Here is a 23,547-nt window from a genome sequence, read left to right on the forward strand (position 1 = left end):
AAATGCACCAAGTATGAGAAAGGAATTTTAAAGTTACTGGTAATTTTTATTTATGTGCTGTCAGTATATTTTAAAATAATCTCTTTAATGACATAAAAATAAAATTAACCACACCCAAGGGATCTCCTTAGTCACTCAATGCACCTTTACCTTAATAAACAATGGAGCTAGGTAATTTTTATTTATGTGCTGTCAGTATATTTTAAAATAATCTCTTTAATGACATAAAAATAAAATTAACCACACCCAAGGGATCTCCTTAGTCACTCAATGCACCTTTACCTTAATAAACAATGGAGCTATTCAACTGGAAAGAGAGTGTCATTTTCTTTCAATAATAATTTCAACAAGGAAATTATTCTGTATTTTGAAACAGTGGATAAATGTAGATGGAATTCTACATGCTAGTATTTTTCAAGCATACAAACTGTATTTTATACCAGTTCTCCTATGAAGCTGCATTACCTAACCATTTAATTACAGATAAAGAATAAAAACAATGCAGTTTCATGCTCACTGCATTGAATCATCTAGTCATTATTTTCCCTTTGCTATAAACAGACAGCCTACCTTTTTATCAGCACACCATTTCATTTATTTCACAGTGAAACCCAGTTTCACAATAATTGACTTGTCAGAAGCTCTAATTTATGAGGCTGGGCTCTGTAAGCCTTCTCCTATATTGGGCTCAACCTGCACACAAGCAGGGTTGAATATTTACAATGCTGTTAACAGGTGCTGAGTTGTTTAATGATTCTAATAGCCAGAAGCGTACTGAGAAAGCCAGCGGGATCACAATTACAGGCTGTTTGAACACAACAATTACTCGTCCCCTGAGAGGTGTGAAAGTCAAAGGCAGTTTTATCCTAACAGCATCTAGCACATGGGCTAGACAGGCTAACTTCCATTAGTAGTCCATTGGGAAAAAGCAATAACAAACCCCTAGGTATCATAAAAATTTACAAAGTACATAAAATTTAAACAATCAAAAACTGAAGGAACTAACTTTTTATTGTCTTTTAAAATAATATATTAAAAGCCTTCAGACCTTGTTGGGCTTAGCAAAAACAACAAACTGTGAAACATGAACTTATTTCTCTAATCTAAGCAAGTGTGGAATTTCATCAGCTGAGAAAGATAGAGAGACGTGCAGGAACATAAAATGTAGATGAAGTTACACAAAACATTAAGGATTTAATGTGAATGGTGGCAATCATTTCCTGTTTAGCTTATGTAAACCTGACCTGAGATCTTGCTGGGAAATTTTTCATCAGGCTTGAAATGGTCCCGCTATAACTGTCAATGCTGTGAAGTCATTTGTTGCAGCACCATGTTTTTTATGTTCAGATTATACGGTAGTAATAATGACACACATAATGGAAGTGGGTTGCACAGACAGCTAAAAAACTAAAAGAAAAATCTTGCTACTTTGCAGCCTCTATCAGGAAAAAAGAAGTGAACAAAATCTGGAGTATTAATTAACCACCAACATTAGTTTATGCTTTTTGAGACTAACAATTCTGAAACCAGAATCTTCCTTTATATACATTTACAGAGCCAGGCATAGGTAGTCATCTCCAGTGGCTTAGGGGAAAATGGAATATTTGGGGGAGGCATCTTCTGATCCTAATAAGGGCAGGAAAACCTTTCAACATAGTATTGTTGGGTAGGATATTGAAAGCGGATCCCAGCAGTGGCTTACAAATTGTTTTCCAGTAGATATGGATCACCATATTTCACTGGGAAGGAAAAGGTGGACCATACTGGATTTGTACACCATAACACATGTGGGCTATAGTCTTCATTTATTTATTTATTATTTTACTGGATTTAGATTTTTGTGTATTCTGAGCACAAAAATTATACATGCATGTATGTACAGGTATGTATGTATGTGTACAGGTATATGTATATATACATATGCATATACACATATTTATATGTATATATATATATATATGTGGGTATAAATGTGTGATGTGTGTGCTGAAAATCAATAAACATATAAATCCTGTGTGTGTGTGTGTGTGTGTGTGTGTGTGTGTGTGTGTGAGAGAGAGAGAGAGAGAGAGAGAGAGAGAGAGAGAGAGAGAGAGAGAGAGAGAATACATTAATTTTATTCTTACTCCTTTTCTTGATCTGGATTGCGTTTACTTGAGAATTCTAGGAGAACAGCTCCTAGCTTCTCTGGAGTCAGAAAATAATTTTCTGCTGGACTTGTGTCACAGTTCAGACCTTTACAAGAAGCTTTGTCTTATAAGAGAGTTTTCACCACTTGCAAACTGGTGCCAAAGGTACCTGGCACCTGTAAATGTGAGGTGCTGCTTGCATGTTATTTAGTTTAAGATGGAAAGGCTATACAAATGAAGTATGGTCCAGGCAGTCAGAGTACTTATTTAATGCAAGTTGCCTTTTTTGAGCAAATGCTGGGGGCTTAAATTGCACATTTTCAAAGACTATCATTTGCAATAGACAGAAGAAGATCTTATCTGTGCAAAAGCCCAACACATGAGAATTTCTATGCAATAGAAAGTATTAACTGTAGTTCTTTCCATGTAGTTAATTCCATTCAATTAACTGTATTCTCTAAACTTATATGCAAAATAAAGGCTTTTTTTGGAAATGAAACAAACTCACTTTATTGGTTTGCTCTCACGGAAGAACTACATTTACGTATACAATTCAAAGTAAGTTAGGCTTACGCCAATTTTGTGATGTGGTTTGTACATTGCTAAGTAACTGGGTAAAATAAGGTCTTGTTAAAAAATAAATAAAAAGGCAGGCCTATACATATTGTTTATGCAGGAAAGCCCATAGCTTAAAACTATAAGCCTCAAAGTAGGCAGATTCTTGCATAAGAATCTGCACACTGGACAGTAATAACTATACTTATTAGGCAAATTAGACACACTCCTCTGATCAATATGCATGAAATTGTGTAAGATATAAAAGGTACCAAAATTAGGTATTAATAAGAGCATTTTACTGACTTAGACAGTTCCATTTTCTTATAATTTACACTACACCATTCTTTCATTCTGGTTAATGCCTTAAATTTATCACAAAGTGGAAAATCTTTTAAGAGAAATCTTTGAATGAATTGACTACAAAATCTATCATATCTACACATGCAGTTTATATAGAGAGAAGAGATTTAACATTTTTACTTTAATATGATGATAATCTGTTTCTCAGTCTAATATGCACAAATTAATAGTCCAAGTCCTAAATTCACTTTTCTTAGCTTCCTACATGTAAAAAGGTTTCTATGCTTTTTTTCCTGATAAAGTAGATAGCTAAAATATCAGGATCTGTTATTCAGAAATATTTCACGTCTCCCTTTTTCACCTTTTTCCAGAAGTGCTGAATTAACTGGTTTATCCTCTTAAGGTTAAAACATATCTCACAAATTTCTCACACAGCCAAGGATCTTCTCTCCTTCCCTACATTATTTTTTGTAGATCTTTAACCTGCTAGCTGAGATTGACTAATACCCCACAACTGTCCTTTCTACATATTAGAATTCTTTGTTAACCTTTCTCTTTGTTTTAATCAAGACCCTGCCTAGTTAGGGTATATAAAAATTTAAGGGAAAAAAAAATCCACGCTACAGTGCCTACTGGCAATCAAAACAAAAGCTACCTTGAAACACGAAATTTCAAATGATCCGAATATTTTACTAAGGACCCCACCACACTTTATAGTTCTTGTGCAATTAACTAGTTAATTGTATAATTACAATAGAGGCCAGCCACACGGTGCAAAGTAGCTATCACACAATAAAAAGCTCCAACTAGCTATAGTTAGATCTCAAAAATCAGATAAAGTTAGCTATAAAGTTAGATCTCAAAAATTTGCTATCAGCTGACAGGGCTCCCAGGCTCATGGGTGCACCATGAGCAGCTGGGACTGGAAGTCCTGCAACTGAGAGGACTCAGCCCCAGCAGCTGCTGACTCTGGGTCCCAGCAGTACACCACAGCTGCTGGGACCCGGATTCCCACATTTGTGGATACTGGGTCCCAGCAACTGTGGGGCACAGCTGCGATAACCTAGCTCTGGGTGTGTGCGAAACCCCCAGGGCTAGGAGATCGCTGCTGCTGCAATCTTTTAGCCCTGGGGGTGTGTGAAACTGGGAGTTCCAGAACTGGGAGACTGGCGGCTTGAATCTCCCAGGCCCCCAGCCCCTGGGGTGTGACACACCCCTGAGGCTGGGAAACCATGGCAGCTGCAATCACCCAGCCCCAGGGGTTTCCTGTACCTCCAGGGCTGCGATATTGTAGCAGCTGCATCTCACAGCCCTGGGGTAGCACTGGGAGCTCCCACAACTGGGTACCCCTCAGCTGAGGGGCTCCCAGCTGCGGAAGCTTGCTTCTTGCCAGTAAAGGGGGGAGGCCCAAATCCCAGGTATGATGGGATCTGATGCACAATCCTACAATCATGCCACCTGTCATGCACGTATGGTATGGCAGGAGGTGCGACTGTGTGGACTGCGCACTAGATTCCATTGTGCCTTTACCTGCACATGTAGAGGGGCCCTTACAGTCAATTATTTCTAAGCAAATAATACATTGGAACTTGGCATGTTGTGATGTTCACAATTTGGACTTTCATTCGTAAATCAAGGTATATTCCTCATCTATTCAGGGAAGCGGCCATTCAGCCACTTCCACATTTATGGGCTCAAGTATTCGTTTTATCATTAGACTTAAAAATCCATGTCACAGATAACAGGACAGATGGATTAAAAAAAAAGCATGGAAATTATAAAAATCAGAAAAAATAAATGCTGCAATATTTATAATTTTTTAACATCGTTAACATGTATTATTACACAAAAGAGATATACAAGAGTCAAAATTAAATTTTATTAAAAAATATTGTTATCAATATTAATGTTATATGCTTAAAAGATCAGAACTGTTAAAAATTGATATGGGTTGCCCTGCCACGAATGAAAATAAGAATTAAGACATGATTACCTCTTTGGATTTTTTTTTTTTTTTTTAATATTTTGAATAGGGTGACAACCTTTGTCAATGCAGCACAACAGAGAGGTTTAAGCTATGGATACTTAAAATTAAAACTTATCTTGATTTTTATTTCTTCCTCAGAAAACTGACATATATTATCAGTTGTGAGTATAATCTTTATTGAAAGCTTTTGTTATAGGACTTTGCAGGTGTAAATAGAGTGATTCAGTATGTGTTCACAAAGTGTTAGCACATTATTTCACAAATATATAACATTGCTGCATATTTCTAAAATGCATTTCATTTTGATGAAACCCAAAGCAATTTAAAAATATTTCTTATGGAGAAATGTGGTAGCTGTTTCACAGTGTAAAGAAAAGTTATAAACACATTTATGATAGAAGGTGATGCAGAACAGTATACATAGGCAGGATAAATCATATAAAGATTAAACTGGAATGCAGCTAGCACTCCCTGCCTCTCGTGGTAAAATGGGTATTGCATCTTTAGGGCTAAGTACAGATAATCCAAAAGCCTGAGGCTGAACTGATTCAGTCTTCACAGGTTAGTCTAACCTGTGTAGATTGAACCAATAAATAAGTGAACAGACATTCAACTTTTAATTCGGGAAATGCAGCCACATGCTTGCAGTGGCCCAGATCAGAAGCTGAAGGCACTAGAGCATGCCTCCCTGCTTGGTTGAAGTAGACAGCTTGGTCCAAGACTAGCTCACCCACCCTGCAAGGGGGGAGGTTTACAGTGGAGGTGCAAAGCATCCTGGGATGTTGGGGGACTATGAGTTAACTTGAATCTGGAGTGGATCTGGGACAGAAGTTGAATAAACTGATTTAACCTAAATCAGTTAAGTCTGATATTACATTCATCCAGGTTCGTCTTATACTGGTTTTGGCCATTTTGAAAGCAGTTTATGTACCCTGAACTAGTGTTGTGTTACAAATTTGAGCAGGTTTTCAATTACTTACACCGGTTTATGTGTAATTTCTATCCCTAGCCTAGGTGGTTAGGTCCAATACCTCAAAGAATATTTATTTATGTCCTAAGTGCAAGTGATTATGACTCTGACTTATATCATTAAAAACAACACAAAACAAAGCTCTTCTGTGGCTCTGGGAGTTATTTTACCATTTCAGAGAAAAAGCTGACTCCATTTTCCTGAAACACAAGGACACGCCTCAATAAAAACAACAGGCTGTTTGACATTATTTAATATGTGAGATATGACATAACTGAAGATAGCCTGACCAAAAGCTTTAGTCCTGTACTTTAAAAGTTTTAGATTAAATGTTATTAACATCCACTATTGTGTGGAATGATGTTAAGCAATAAAAATGTGAAAGACAGATAGTGTTGGGTTTGCACTTGGTACCTACAAACAGTTCCTCCTGGGGATTTGAGAGAGAAGTTCCATAGACGGCTTTAACTTAAATCAGTTAAGTCTGATACTAAATCCAAACCGGCTCATCTTAAACTGGTTTCAGACATTTTGAAAGTAGTTTATGTGCACTGAACTTCTGTTTTGTTACAGGTTTGAACTGGTTTATGATCACTTATATCAGTTTGTGTGTAATTTCTGTCCCTAGCCGTAAAGCTAAGGAATGGTCTTTATTCCTTCTGCATAACTAAGCACAGAAGGAATGCTGTGGAGATAAGTAAGGGTAAGGCAGAGGAAAAAAGGAAGAGGATGTTTGAGGATTTAACCTGCATCTTCAATGTTATTTCTACTGTGGGACTTCCTTGAGTCTAGTCATCTCCAACCCACACTATCACATTTTCTCAAATACCACATGCAACTTTTCTCTCCAAAATGGGATGTGTCAGAATCAGGAAAGCTGATTTTTCTCTGCTGGAAAAGCAGCAAGCCTGAAAACTGTGTGCATGCCATGAGCTACTGAATGGCTGCCACTTGTGTCTGACTCAGCAAGCAGGAAGGGCAGAGTCCTGTGTTAGCCCTCTCTCAGACATGGCTGTTGGCTGACCACAATAGCTAGTGCCTGAAGCAGCAAATGAGCTGCTGGTAGTATCTTGATAAGGTTTGTGATATGGAAAAAAACTTTATTTACTGGAACCTATATAAAGAACTACTTACAATAAAGAAGCACAAGTCTTGCAACTCCCCTTGCAAGGATCTGGGGTTTAACCTTGTTTGACATCCACTATGTCCTCCTGCAAAAATAGAATCTCCCGGAAGTGTGCCTGACAGCATCTGACTCCAGTTGTTTGTGCTAGAGTGTATTGCATTGCCTTAATGGCACATGTAGATGCACTCACTATGTCACATGACTGGAAAAATCTTTTTGTCCATCTGCTTTCAAAAAACAAGGTGCGTGTTTTATTTGGAGGCATGTGGTATGCAAGAAAATATGGGATTAATCCCTGTTAGTCTTCCCCCCAAAATGTCCTCCACTATGCTCAGCAAATTTACCCTAAGAAGTCTCTGTATTATCTACCACACATCTGCACAACATTCTGTACTGTATGCTCAGTCAGTTCCTAATTTTCCCCATAAAAGTGCACTATAATTATCTCATTTCTTTTGAATTTTGCATGTATTTAGCTTTCTTCTTACCCTCCATTACCACAGACACAACTGCTGATCAGATTTGTTTGCTTTCTCTCCCACTATTCTGATTTTCCTGCAAAGAAAACTCAGCACTCCATTGCTCATGTGTTGTGCTTCTGTTCTGGGTCAGGACTGTTTAGGTATTTTGGCTCAGAACACCAACTTACTTTTAAGAGAAAAAAATCAGTTATAAACTGGAATATAAGTCTTCATGTCATATTAATGTAATTAGAGAAATTCCTCAGCAGTAAGGAGCATCAATTATCCTGAGTAGGAAGCTTTTTCTAGATTTTGGACAGTTTGAACACTAGCGAAATACTAAATGTCCAGACATCGGTCATTCAATGTAGGTACCATATACTGGATGGTACAAATTGTTTTATAAAGAATATATATGTTATTAATTATACCGTATAGAAAAATTGTCAACATATTCATTAAACATGATAACCCAGGATCAAAATATATCATTATGAAGTTACATACTATCCTGAATAAATTCTGTATCTTCAAAATCTTTTTTTTTGGTCTCATATATTGACCTTGGACAAAATTCCCAAAGTCACACAAGATCAGACCTCTGTACTTCCCATCACTCAAAATCTCTTTGTAAAAAGTTTGCTTGGAGAAAGATTCAGGTAGAAAGACTAAATGCAGACTACAGAACTAATGAATAATGAAATGTGGATTTAAAGCAACTTGAAGATTTCATCTGCAGATTTAGCAATAGAAGCTACTCATAGGGAACTCCAACTGAAAATGTTGTAGAACATAATGGGGATAAGTTATGTGGTTTCAGGAATATTATAGCCTTGAATACACCCAGACAGTGTTTAAAAACTCTATTCTCTACAGCTCTGGTTAGTGAATGGTCAGGGACACGTGGCATGCCATTTATCCAAAACAATGTGGGTAGAGCTACATTGCTGGAACAGCTCACAATAGCTTGTATACCAGCTGGAGCAAGAAAGGATGACAACACCACTTGAAAACATTTGCACACATGGTCTTTTCTAGTCTCCTCTAATGAAAAGACGCATTGTCACAGAGAAATCACCAGCAGCTATTCCATGAACTACTGGAAAATCTGGCGTGGAGATTTCCTATAGGAAGCTATGCATAACATGTCATTGTAGTTACTAAAAAAAAGTTTTATTTCACTATAAAAAGAATCTGCTGGCATGGAGGTGTAATTTAGAAATACTGATTTAACAATTTTGATTGGGCTTTCTACAATTTCATCTTCATTACTGAATAGAAAACCTAAGATCATCTGCCAATAAATATTTTATATATAGAGAGAAATCTTGCAAATCATTTGCATGCAACTTCTGTCCTATAAGTCAATAGTAGTTCAATTGCTAAGATACTGAGCATCCTAAACTCCCAATATATACAACAGAAAGCACCAACTTCTCAGCAACGCTTTCCTGTGTTTTTTTTCAGTTATATTACATTTTCATTTAACACTCACGTAGGGTTCATGATCAAACGACGGAAGAAATAGGTCCAGGTGATATAATCCATTGCATCTTGCTTGGAAGTAATAGTTCCAGCGGCAATTTCAGCATTCAAGTGATCAGAGAGCACTTCCAACAGGCTAAGGGACAAGATATGAAAGGCTTTAGCTCTCTTTGAACTGTTTTTGTTTTCCCTGTAGATTTTCAAAAAGGCTTTAATATTTATAATCTAAAAATGTTATTCTTTTTCTTTAAAAAAAAAAAAAAGAAGAAATTTTCCTGTAATGGCACAGTTATTACCTCTATGTTGCAGCAATCATTTCACACTTGTACATAATACTTAGCTCAAATTCACTTAGTTGACAATTTGACTATGTATGCTGCATTCTTTAGCTTATTGTTGGGAAGGTGAAAGGTTGAAATTGCTATGTAATGATTTATGAATACTTGTGTTGACATGAAGGAGATGCTTACTGTGTGAATATGTTGGTTTATCGTAATGGGGGGCATAAGAAAAAACATACAGAAAACAGGAGAGCAATTCAGGATAAGCCACTTCTCAGCAAATACTTGAGGGTTGTTAATATGATGCACAAGTCTTTAATTTTGAAGATTTTACCTCTTCATATTTCAATAAGAACAATTAGTTTTTCCCAGAAAGAACAAAACCCAGAAATACAGAAGAAAAAAGGAATTTTGGCATTTTAAAGCAAGTTTCTCTCATCACAAAGGGGAGAGTTTATTTGGGATAAACACATGGAGACACAGGAACCTGCTGGGGAACCTGGATATATTAGGCATAGGTATGTTATCATCAGAAAATGGAAGAGTTTAGGCAAGACAGACATACATATTGAGTGCTTATTGCTTGAAAAATCATTTTCTCCTCTTTAAATGCTTGTTCTTAGTGCTAAAATAAACAATGCTTTGCTATTCTATGACTCTGGTACAGACTTCTGAAAGGAAGAACTGCAGGTGTCCAAATTCAGGTCACAGTGGGGAAGTACAGCTGATACACAGGGCATGATAATCCAGTGACAGATCGACAAGGGGAAGAACTGCAAATTCTCAGGGGAGGTAAAAGCATGAGATCTGACACCTGAGCAGTACACCAGGAATGACCAGAAAGACGATAAATGCAGTGTCATGGAAAACCAATTTCTTTTTTAAACATTTACTGAAAAAAATCAAGAGAAACCCAACAAAATGTGAAGAGTATAGACAGTACAGTCAACCCACGCGGTGTCTGGTAGAACAAGGAAACAGTTCCAAAGCAAAGGTCCCTTCAAGAAAAGAACAAGTGAATCTAGTTTCCTCTTTGAGAAATCAGGGAGTCTCTTACTTCAAAAGCCTTTAATGATCATAAAAGAGACCAAACTCTTAAACAGTGTAGGACACTTCTGTTCATATGTTTATATTCAGTAACAGAATATCACGCTGCTAAGAGCACATCATTGGTATCCAAAAAGTTTCAGGAATCTGAGACAATTTATAATACTTCAGATATAAATATTTTAATACTGTCTTTTGTAAATTAAAACAAAGCTTCTATTTTTAGAGATACTACTTAGCAATGTATAGAAAGGTCTCCTGGTTTATTACCAGAACCACAGAGTCTGGATATAATATTTGCATTTTTACCCTGATTTTATTTTTGCTTTGAATTATATCATTCTGAAGAGGTTCCATTTCTTTTTGTTTCCAATTCAATTATATTTTCTAAACAATGAACATGAATATTTAAAAACAAGCATATATATGAAGGTAACCTATGATTAACTAAAGTTTGGATGTAAACCCTGGCTGTTCCTTAAGAAAAAATTGTGCATAGCTGGCTATGCTAGAAGAGACTATACTGGCTACAACTATAACTGGTAACACTGAACAACAAATGATAAACTGCAAAAAGGTTAGCAAGGTTAGCACAATATTTCTTGGTTTTCTTTACTTTTCTTGTCAGAAAACTTACAAGTAGTATTACATCTGTTTACAACAAGATATGTTTCCCTTTGGGGCTGATGTCTCTTCCTGCCTTAAGGGGTCTAGATCAGTAAACAAATCATATGTGAAAAATATTAGAATTGTTTTTTCTGCCAAGCACTCTTGCCCTCAGATTTTCTCTCAGGGTTGCTGGAAGCATGAGCAGTTGTCTTATATAAGAAAACTGTTCTTTCAAAGATATGTTATCATCTCTGAATGTTTTTTAAGATTCGCCCCTACCACAAGATTTCTGATTGCTTTTGCTGTTAGACCAACACGGCTACAACCTAGATCCCTGCTTTTAAGAAGGCACCTAAAAGCAGTATAATATTTGTCAGGGTTATCTAGGAATGGATGAGATAGTTGGAGGAAGACATCTAGACTTGTCTTGATAAAGCAGGTTGTGTGCTCAGGAGAAGAACGGTCTTTAAAGACCCCAATATTTTGGTGCATCTCTGACTCCTCTCACTTTCATCAATCCCACATTTGCAGTGTGTTCTTTAACCTCTCTTTTTAGTCAAATTTTACCTTGATTCTACTGGGAAAGGTTCATAAAGAAACTTTTTGTAGAAGTCTTTCTTAATATCGTGAACTAGAATCACAGCTTTGCCTTGGTCATCAAACTGAGGTCTACCAGCACGTCCCATCATCTGAAGCACATCTGGTAAACAGATAATAAACAGATTTAAGTTCAGTTTATAGTACAGATTTGTACTGTACACCAACTAACTCAAGTATAACCTCAAACCTGACTCTATTACTAAGTGGCCATAGCATATTAGGACAGGGATTCTGTTGTTAAAAAAATAAAAATAAAATAAAATAAAAGGTTGTGATTATGTAATTGAAGACCACAGCACATGCATACGATGGCTATATTAAAGTTTATTTATTTATTAGTTTTTATATTTATATCCTTGTAGCGGAAACTGTAAATCTAGCACTTTCTAACTTTCACTCGCTTGATTTTGTAATCTAAGTAATGCCTTTTCCTAGATTTCCTAAATAATTGCCTCTTCCTATGCAATTTCCTAGGAATCTGTTTTAAGCTACAAGCAAATTCTATTATATATTATGTCTTCTAACATTTGAATTAAGGAGAAATTATATTAGCTGGCAGATATAAAAGACTTATTTCAGAATGGGTGATGAGCTTTGGATGCCATGAGCTCCCCATCATCATATTATAACATGGTACAATAAACTGAAAGAAAAAAGTCTTAAATTCCTCCTAAAAACTTACCACTACAGTAATGCCCCTGTTGCTGGCACTAGTTGGCCAGTTATGACTATTATGAACACTAAGAATACTATTTTATATAAGCAAGCCCTTTTTATTACTGCTTGGATTCTCCCCACATCCAAATGGAAGCATCCAAGCAGACTATGGATGTCTGCTTAACTAACTGTGTATATCTTGTCATAATATGAACTTGTAAATTCAGAGGAGCAAGTACAGATTTTGTTTTCCCAAGTTTCCTGCTATGCCATGCCCCAGAAGCATTCTAAACCCTGCTTGGGGTCTTCAGCAGCTACCTCGACATGAGTAAATAATATAAATGAAACCACTGATGTTTTATAAGTGTTTTAAAAACATGCATTAATTTTAACATCTTATATATTCTTTCCTGTGTTCTCTATGATCTATATAAACCATATTCTTTATACAAGCTCATTTTTTATTAAATTAAGAATGACTTTCAACTATAAATGAAGCTGGTCCCTGAACAGTATTTATGAATAGGTGTATACAAGAGAACAAGGGAACCATTTCCTGTTATTTGAGCTCAGTGCATTAAAACAGAATGCAATGACATGTATGAAATGGATTTACCAAAAGTCATCAGGAAATGATTTTTATCAATAACCACTGTCTAGCAATACAAAAGCAACATTTTCATTACTTGCTGTATGTTGCCTGTAGCTGGCTGTTAACTACTGGATTAGTCTTGAAATGTCAAATGCAATACAACTGGCCAAGTAAATGTCTTATAACTAAGATGGGTCCAGCTTAAAACCTCTGATTTTCACTCTCTACATTTGCTTAAGTTTAGATGTGAATTTTGTTTTATTTTCAAACTACTGAACAATCTGTGAGTAATTCACTGTCCATTATCTGCCCCCAACTGCATATAGGTAACCAAATTCATTCAGGGTGCATGCAAGCATTTGTTTATGATCATGGAGTTTACTTTAAATCACATGATCATAGACCGGGAGTGGCATGTACAGCTGTTTGCTGGTGCTAGGAGTCATGTAGAGAACTTGGAGTCACTGTAACTTGGAGTGGGGGGAGAGGGAAACAGCATTAGGAGGGGCTACCTGATTGGCAAGGGGTCTGGTGGGTCTGTGAGGGGGGTTTCCTCTGGGGATTAGGGGGTGGGCTAAAAATATCCTGGTCAAGGTTGGGGATGTAGAAAGTTGAGCTTTGGATGTCATGAGCTTTGGATGCCTTGAGTCCTGTGGCTGGTACAAAATGCTGGGCTTTCCTAGCCCCAGGGATGCACTCTGAACATGTGCAGACATTTGGAAGATCGGGTTAACCCACTGCCTATTTATCTTAGTAACTTCACTTGACTAGGTGAACTAACTTAGATTCGGATCCCACCATTTTTACCTTGATTTAATGCCCCCTGTCTGCACAGATGGGTATTTAGATTGATCTAAGCCTAGTTAGGTTAATCTAAATGTAACATCTGTACATACCCTCTGGTAACTGCAATGGAGAATAATCAGAGTATTGGAGATTAGAAGAGACAGTGAAGTAGAGATGCATGAAAATTTAAGAGCATCACAACAAACTGCTTATCTGTAGGGCCTCTTTCTTCACAGCCTCCAGAGACATTAACATTTTATAGAAATTTAAAAATGATGTTACTCTAAGCAAAAACACAACGTGATTAAATAATTTAGATCTTTTTTAAAATAACCTTTCCCCTAATACTTTCACTTACATCTTCTGTTAAGTTTTAAATATCAAAATTAAACTGGGCACAAGGTTATATATATCTCTCAAAAATTCTCACTGAAGATGCAACAGACTTTACAAAATTTCCAAGCAATACCTTTAAGTGAAAAACAAGTCCATAAAAACAACATAACTGGGCAATATATTGATCTCACAATCCTTTTTTCAATTTTCAATTTATTTATTTTAATAAGTCTTTTTTAACTTCCAGCTCTGCAGATTCATTGTGGGATCTGAATGTAAAACCATATTCCTTCCTCCCTAATATCTACCACCAGAAATAAAGTTATCTAATTTAAGAGGATCAGATACAATCTTCTCCAGAGATTGTTAGTATTATGTTTTCATCAGACAAAGAATGACACAAAGTACTCTCAAAAGTGCAGATCATGCTGCTGTAGTATGCCCCCCGGTCATACTAGAATTCAGGACCAAGAGCTTTGGCTTGTAAATCAATTTTAAGTTTCCTGCATGGAATGCAGGACAACAGACATTAAATTAAGCTCTATGGTAGACTAGTTGGAGTGATGTCCCCTATAATATTTTGAGTTCCAACTTTTTCAGTGAGTAAAAGTTTTTCTATGGAAGGGACTCTGCTTGGTTAAAGTCATGAATCTCTTATGTTACAAATAAGATTTATATTATTCCTAGGAATATGGTGTTTCTGGCCCAGTTTCAGATAGTTTCAAATCAAATTTACTTTCTCTGCTAAAACTGAGAAACAGAAAACAGAACAGGAAACTGGAATAAATTTAACTTGTCCTCCAAGCTTATTACCATTCAGATAAATATTCACCTTTGTCTGACATTTTTAGAAGTCCTTCCTTTTTTAATTTTTAAAAGTTTTATTAAAAGGCTGCAAAATGGTTATCACAATTTTGATAGGTTGGAGGCAGAAGCAGAATTAGAAGTGAAATTTTTACATTAATACTGAAACTAAAATATATAATTTAACTGTTTATTTTAATTGCTTTTTACTTCACTCAACTTGGCCAAAGATAGCATATTAGTTTTATTTTAACTTGTATTCAAGTTTAATCATTTAAATTTCAGATTCTCCTGAACTAACACAGTACAACGTTTGGATTGCAAACACAGCAGAGGCACATATAGGTATCTAAAATCGTGTTTCTAGTGCTGGAAAGAACATACTGAAAACAATTAGTTTTTCATATGTTTCTATAAAATGTTATTTTTATATACATTAAAAAGTTTGCCAAATATGACTCTACATTATCCCACAAATATTCACTGTGCATGTTCAAACCATTTATTTTCCTCTTTTTAAAATGCCTATTTTGAATAATTTTAACAGTAGTTTTTCTAGAGAAAGGTATCCAAAAAGGAAGGCAGGTGGACCCCAAAAACACAGAATTGAGCAGTATTCTTATAATTTACATTTAAAACACTGGGGGGAGGGGAGAGAGCAAAAGGGGGGTGGAAACCAGTAACAAACCTATTCCAACCTTTAATATTATTAAAATTTAAAAGGCTCAGTTTCTAAAAGTAGAAGGTAAACAAAGTTCACATTTTCATATGCTTTAAATGCATCTTGGTAATTATAAATAATATTTTTGTGAATACCTGTAATGGGATAATCCACATAACGCCTTGTTTTTCCATCATAATATTCTGTTCCTTTAACAATTACTAAATGAGCTGGAAAATTTACACCCCAGGCTAATGTGCTTGTGGCAATAAGAACCTAAAACAGAAAGCCAGATTAATGAGGTATATGTAACAAACAGATAACTTTTAAAACTGCATGTAAAACTCATTATTGTCTTATTAAAAAATAAATAAATGTACCTGGATCTTGCAATTCACAAATAATTCTTCTACAGTTTTTCTGTCTCTTTCATGTAGCCCAGCATGATGCATGCCTATTCCAAAGGCAAGAGTCAGTTTCAGATTAGAATCTCTTACTGTGGCTATAACGTCATTCATCTGTAACAGAGAGAATGGTTACATAATTTAGAACAGTTGTTCTAAGAAGTTTTTAACATTCAAAGGTTGTTGTTATTAATGATTATCTTTGTTCCAGTAGCAATCACGATGTGTTAGGCACTGTCTGTATACATAAAGGAAGATGTAGTCTGGTCCCGGTTTGCGGTCAGATTACAGTCTAAAAAAACCCAACAACATACAAAGGATGGAGAGAGAAGTAGTAGTAAATGAATGTATAGATGTCTATATGCCTAATATATATGTATTGTTTAATTTTAAAAACAGAATTAAAAAATAGTAAACTCAGGAGTATTCTGGCCTAGCATACTCTGAATGCTGAAAGCCTCCTGATTATCAGGTGAAGTCTATTTTCAAGTAGCAAAATTGTCCATACATATTTTGCTATGGAACTCAATTTGAACAACTGTATTTTCTCAAATATACTATTCCATGGAATATAGTACACACAGTTTTTGAAAGGCAGCATCAAGAAAAAAGTAGTTTCCTTGTAGTAAGTAACAGAGTAGCAGTAGCTCGGAGAGTAGCCGACTTTATTGTTCTGCTCCCTGTGAGTCCCTGCAGATATTTTCTGTTTCAGCTGGTAAGCAGGACAACCTGCTTTTACCATATTTCATGCACACTCTGATTTCTATCAGCTGTGCTTTGGCAAAAAAAAAAGGTGAGATAAGAAAATACTTTTTCAAGTGCAATTTTGAGGTATCCTCTAACAAATCTAGAGTAAGTGTTTGCAAGCATATTACATTTATTATACTCCCTTCATCAAAGAATTTGGTAATTTTAGCAAAAAAGAAACAGTGAGGTTTTTTTTCATAGTCTGCTTATCTTATACAAATTCATGGTACCCACTGGTTAGAGTTATATTACCCTTTAAAGCTGAATGTGAATCCCTGGTGAATCACAGTTACGTTAAAGTCTAAATTTACCCAATGATTTCACTCACTACGCCTGCATTTAGTTGCTTGCTAACCCGAACAAGGCCTTCAGGCAAACAACTTCACAATTTTTCCTGGAATATTTGTTCCACTATTTTATGGCTAATGTATTTTTAAGGATGTTTTAATAAAATTATACCCAGTAGCTTTTAAACCATAATCAGGAAACTGAATATCTCCATTTTTTTTAATAGTATTTAGCCATAAAACTTTTGATAAATGAAGATCTGTTACTTATATTATCTTCATTTATACAAAGCCTTTTAAGATGTACAATTTTTGATGTTTAGAACATTATATCATTTTGAAAACTCTTTTCTGGGCTTTACAATTACATTTTTAATAGAAACAGTCCTTTTGGTAGCAAATATAAAAGCACTGCATAGTTACTCATGCCCTTTGTCCTTATGAATATGATAGAAAACATATCACTACCTTTTTTTTAAGCTACAAAGAAATCTGAAAATAAAAGAAATAAAAGTACAACAGAAATGGTACTCTGTTTAAATACATGCACAGGAACTCAAACACATGCATGCACAGACACGTGTATGCACACGCGTGTGTACGTACACACACATGCGTGTGTACGTACACACACACGTATACACATGCGTGTGTACGTACACACACACATGTATACACATGCGTGTGTACGTACACACACACATGTATACACATGCGTGTGTACGTACACACACATGTATACACATGCGTGTGTACATACACACACACATGTATACACATGCGTGTGTACATACACACACACACACACACACACACACACACACACTTATTTAATATAGACAATCTAGCCTGGAAAGCACAGCAAAACTTAAAAGCATTTAAAATAATTAAATATTATTTACTTTAATAGTACAAAATTTGATGGATGTGCAAGAACTTAAATGGTTTACTAAACTAGTAAACAATTAAAGTTTTGATTGACATCTATCAGTTTGTGCTAGCTTACAGACTTCATCATAACCAGAAGATATGTTGCTTCCTGCATGCTTCTGATAATAAAATATATTTGAGGGACACATTGATAGTTATTCTGTAAACTAAAGGATTGAATACAAAGGAATAGACAGCTTCCTGAAGGAAGAGTGGATGGAAATGTAAAACACTGTAAAGTAAGGAGGGGAATAAGTTTAAACAGGAAACAAGTAATGCATCAAAGGAAATACTGTATTTAGAGAAAGGGAAAAGAAAAGAGGAATGTAAAAAACTGGAGAGGCTATGTTAAAGAACAAAACTTATCTATACAGATATGTATAGCAAATCTTTGTTTTGCAAATCATTGTATATAACTACAGTGTGGAAAACATGAGTTTTACTGAATTTCTCATCTCACGAATTTTATTCACCATTCAAATGATAATTAAATAAAATTAAAATATTACTCTTTTGTTTTCTGTAAGTAGAGGAACTCTGTTCACTTTTATGGTCTTAATTATAATCCCTTATGACTATGCACTGGTGTTGCCTGAGGCTTTTTAAAGTTGTATCTGGGCAAACACATTGGAAAATACTGGTTTTATGTATGTGCTTAGTGGGCAGTGAGTTAAGCTAAAAGATTACATGATAGTCAAACAATGACTATGGATTAATTCTTACTTTATTAAACAGGACTGCTAGGTACCAAATAGCAACACATGAAAATCCATATGTTCACAATTTTATTCTGTCCAGTACATCCTAAGTAGCAAAATGTATTGTCCAGCTGAGTTTATTTTTCTCTTCAAGGCATAATAATTTATGATAGCCATGAATTTTGGACTAAATTATTTTCTTACGTGACATTAATTCCATCAGTAGGACCAACGTTCCTGTCTAAGGAAATACTAAGCCTGAACCCCTTCTTCTTCTATAAAAGAATAATGATTACATTGGCTGATTATAATATTGATAGCCAATTAGAAGGTAAAATAAACCATTTCACAACATTACTTATTTTCATCTGAGAACCTGTGCTATTACTTTTAGTTGTGCAGTTCCCAGAACAAAATATTCCAAATTCACACTGCTTGGAATTTGTTCAATGATGCTCTTCTTTCTTTTACAATCAGCGGTGCTTATTTTTTTCCTTCCTCCAACTACTATTACAGCGGTGGCCTGTGGTGCTGTTAGTCATATCTGCAAAGCAGTGTAATTTACCACAGGAAAACTAAAGAACCCTAAGCAGGAGAGCTGGCGCATATACTACTATCCTGTCATTCTACCAGCAGGGAATCCTAGTCATTTCTAGCTGACCCCCTCACTTGCACATAAATCAATGCAATAAACAAAACTATTTTACCCATAGGCACAATCCAGAGCTTAAAATTCTCATGACAATTTATTTTAAAGTATAACTTCTTTTCATGCCAATTTATTGCATGAATATTAAATTATGTGTTTCTATTAAGAAACAGGGTTTTTTCCTATTAGAAAACAGACACCAACTCTATGACTCCCAATACATTAAATATGTATTAATATTAAATTGTTAAAATTGATAATTTGAACTAGAGTTCATATCCTTAAAGTTTAAAACAGTAATATAATTTCTATTAATTTTCATATAGAAAAAAGAACACTCTAAATATAGTACAGCATGATAACAGGGAAATATAAATTACCAATATTACATTATTTTTTAGCTGATTATCTAAAACTTTTCCCAATTAATTCAATGGCATTTTTATTTTTGGATTCTCACTGACACCCAAACTGGGCTCATGCTGAGTAACTTGGGCTAACTTTCATAGATTTTGGATTCAAGACCATAAAAACCTCCCATATTTACTGGCAACATTAGTTTGATTAGTATCTCATCTTTTAATAACTATATTTTGCTGCTGAACAGGAGTCTATCATCATTGAAAAATATTTCTTACAAAAAAATTAAGAAAAAGTGTATTTGTCATTTATACCATAATCTCTTAACAAGCTAGATTTTTCTCAAACTAGTAAGTAGTCATTTTCTTTGTTCCTGCACATATGTAAACTGTTGAACCATTTACTTTAAGCTAATCAAACTTTTTTATATTTTAAATTTATTATACTTAAAAAGCTTTTGTAGAAAGATAGGATTCCATTTAAGTAGATACATTACCCTGTGCCTGAAATACATTCCAGTCAGAGTATAATTCAGCAAGTTGATGACAATGCTGGCTCCAAAAGAAAGGAGGAGACCAGATTGGACAAGAATGAGCTAACAGATTGTGCAGCCCAATTCTGTCCCTTTGAGTGTGATATATTGTTTCAAGATGCTAAAAACCCATACTTTCTCAAAGCATATCTGTTGTGCTGGTTTTCCCATTTTCACAGAATCCTCATTATTAGTACTCTGTACTCTTTTCAAAGCACGTCAGACTCAGACCATATGCCACCGAATAATGCTTATCAATTGTCTAAAATGCCCAATAAAAGAAAGATGTGCCAAACAAAAGAATCGTGGAAGTTATGAAGTCTTTTACAAAAATAATTACATATTTCACATCTGCTACAGATGTTAAGTGAAATAAAAACATCTCCTTGTTATAACTAAATGTTTATTTTTTATGATACACTTTTGTATCATAAAAACAACATCTTGTAGAAGGAAGTTAAACTTGAATAATAAAAGATACATTTCAAAATCATTCTTGTGTACCTCAATAATTGCTGAAGGCACAGAATCAAGTTATCTTATTATTTTAACTAAATGGCAGTGTATATTCATTTTCCATACTTTTGTTACCTCAAGCATAAAGCTTCAAAGCACCACAGGCAAGATTATTCATAACAGTATTTATAAGAATAGTAGTTTACATAAATATGAGGCAAGTTTTTTTGAGTGATATCTTTTCTTGGACCAGCTGTACACTTGGGATAAACTTAGCCAAGCTTTTGAATGCACAGCTTTCTTCTTTAGGTTTGAAGTGGAAAACATCCAGAAGAAGAATGCTTTGCATTTAAAAACTTGGCTAACTTTTTCCAACTACACAATTGGTCCAATAATAGATATCACTCAAAAAAATCCTTGTCTCGCAAAATTCCTAGACCATAACTGATACATCACTCTAAGTCAGCTCCTTTATGTGCAGGTAAATGCGTGATGGAATCTAATGCACGGTCCATGCAATTACCCCTCCAGCCATGCCACATGTGCATGACAGGAGGTGCAATTTTAGGATTGCACATTAGATCCCATTGGGCCTTACTGCCAGTGCAGGGGGACCCTGATCCTGTGCTTCCCCTGTACTGGCAAGAAGCAAACTCCTGTGGTGGGAGCCCCCTCAGTTGCAGGACTCCAAGCCCTGGCTGGGCATGGTACAGCCCTGGGGCTAGGTGTCCCATCAGCTGATGGGGCTCCCACTTACAAGAGAGAACTTGCTACACATGTGGATTGAAGCTCAGTTGCAACCAGCTATAAAGTTAGTACACATTTTTGAGGTCTAACTTTATAGCTGGTTGGAGCTTTTTATGGCATGATAAGTACATGTAGCTAGTCTTAAGGTAACTGCTCAATTAACCAGTTAATTGCACATTACCTGTAATATGTAGAGGGGGCCTAATACCTTGCACTAAAATATTTTTAAGACAGTGAAATGCCTATCCAAAATACATAGCAGAGGTTCTTTGCCTGTTTTATAGCATAGCATTGCCTCAGAACAATAACATGGGAGGTAATAGGTTATTTGCTGTAAGTGTTAAAGGTAGAAAACACACATGGCTTTTTAGCTCTTCAGCGTCTATTTGCTCAGTACTGAATGGACCAGAAATCTGACAAAATGTATTCCATATTCATATAAATATACATGCACTTAATTATGTCATGCACACCATGTATGCAAGTTCAGTCTTTGGAATTTAGAGGTCATTATAGGCCTTATTCAAATCCTATGAAATCAGTGGTAGCCTTTCACAGATTTTAGTAGAAGCTGGACATGGCTCTGTTTAGAGATAGTATGACTGTGCTGAAGAACTGAGTTGGTTTTTGTGGTTTCTGAAAGAATGTTTCTTAACAGAAAACTTAAAAGATGTACAGATATAGATTTTCTCATATGCAGGTATGGGAAAATGATTATGGTTTAAAATATAAATTGTGAACGTTGGTATTTGGGTCTGTGACAGGCTCGACAATCTACATGGCATCTGATGCCCCTAGTGGTCAGATCCATTTGCCTGTGCTCCCTGGCCTCCCACACTTCCTACCTCTCAACTGTCATGACTTGATATTAAGATTTTTTTAACTGGAGAGGCTGCCTCCAGAGGCTGGGGTAACCTCTTTCCTAGGTGTTCCTAGACCTTGGGGCCCCTCTGTCTCAAACTCTATGGGGTGAGTGCCCCTTTTACGACAGCCCCAGTTGTTCTTTAGAGGCTATAATCATTCCCTCTATCCACCCCTGTAGCTATGCCCATGCATCGCAGGTGTCGATCAGTATTTGGAGGGGGTACCCCTGGCTTTGACTCCACTCTTGGCCCTTCAAGCCTCAAACCTTTGTTGGGGCTTTCTCCTTCCTGGCTTTAGCCCCTTTCCTTTACCTGTTTCTCCCAATCCACGTCCACTGTCACAGACCTCAGCTTCTGGGCTCCGACCTATCTTGTCCTCTCAGGCTCCAGGTCCCTAGCCAAGGTGTCCTGTGGCTGCCCTTAGTTTCATAGTTGGTAGGGTTGGAAGGGACCTAAGCAGATCATCAAGTCCAACCCCCTGCCATAGGCAGGAAAGGATGCTGGGGTCAAAAGACCCCAGCTAAGTGGTTGTCTAGCCTCCTTTTGAAGGCCTCCAGGATAGGGGCAAGCACCACTTCCCTTGGAAGTTGGTTCCAGCTCCTAGTTGCCCTGACTGTGAAGTAGTGCTTCCTGATGTCTAGCCTGAATCTACTTTCAGTCAACTTATGCCTGTTGTTACTTGTTACTCCCAGTAGTGCTCGGTGGAACAGGGACTCTCCCATTGCCTGCTGGTCCCCCTTGGCAAGTTTATAGGCGGCCACCAGATCCTCTGTCAGCCTTCTTTTGTGGAGGCTGAACAGGCTCATGTACTGTAGCCTCTCTTCATAGGGCCTACCCTGCTGCCCCCCAATCATGCGAGTGGCCCTCCTCTGGACCCTCTCAATGCTGTCCACATCCCTCCTGAAGTGTGGTGCCCAGAACTGGACGCAGTACTCCAACTGTGGCCTGACCAGTGTTGCACAGATAGGGAGGATCACCTCCTTAGACCTGCTCGCGATGCATCTATGGATGCATGACAAGGTGTGGATAGCCTTCCTGACTGCGTCCTCACATTGGCGGCCCATGTTTGTCTTGGAATCAATAGTGACTCCAAGATCCTTTTCCGCCTCTGTGCTTACAAGAAGGGAGTTCCCCAGCCTGTAGGTATGCTGCTGGTTCTTCCTCCCCAGGTGCAACACCTTGCACTTCTCCATATTGAAATCCATCCTATTCTCATTCGCCCACCTCTGTAACCTGTCCAGATCTAGTTGTAGTCTGTACCTCTCTTCTAGCATGCTCACTTCTCCCCACATCTTAGTGTCATTTGTGAACTTGAACAAGGTGCTTTTGACCCCTTCGTCCAAGTCGCTGATGAAGTTATTGAACAGTGTAGGCCCGAGGACCGAGCCCTGGGTGACCCCAATGCCCACGTCCCTCCAGGTCGAAAATGACCCGTCCACCACCACTCTCTGGGTGCGGCCCTCCAGCCAATCTGCGAACCATCTG

At 36.6% G+C, this 23,547-nt stretch overlaps 1 protein-coding gene across 5 annotated transcripts in view; it reads right to left on the minus strand.

Annotated features, from left to right (window-relative positions):
- Positions 1-23,547, minus strand: part of ASCC3 (activating signal cointegrator 1 complex subunit 3) — a 567,052-nt gene that overhangs the window by 91,793 nt on the left and 451,712 nt on the right. For 4 of the 5 annotated variants that reach the window (XM_006020463.3, XM_025200058.1, XM_025200059.1 and 1 more), the window contains exons 31-34: positions 15,770-15,907; positions 15,545-15,665; positions 11,521-11,653; positions 9,027-9,152 (exon numbers count right to left, since the gene is read on the minus strand). In XM_006020463.3, coding sequence (XP_006020525.1) covers positions 9,027-9,152; positions 11,521-11,653; positions 15,545-15,665; positions 15,770-15,907 — 518 coding nt within the window. The remainder of the gene's footprint in view (positions 1-9,026; positions 9,153-11,520; positions 11,654-15,544; positions 15,666-15,769; positions 15,908-23,547) is intronic. The other variant, XR_003093256.1, reaches the window with a different exon arrangement.

The sequence above is a fragment of the Alligator sinensis genome, unplaced genomic scaffold (assembly GCF_000455745.1).
Source record: "Alligator sinensis unplaced genomic scaffold, ASM45574v1 scaffold145_2, whole genome shotgun sequence".
In the NCBI taxonomy this organism is placed as follows: domain Eukaryota; kingdom Metazoa; phylum Chordata; order Crocodylia; family Alligatoridae; genus Alligator; species Alligator sinensis.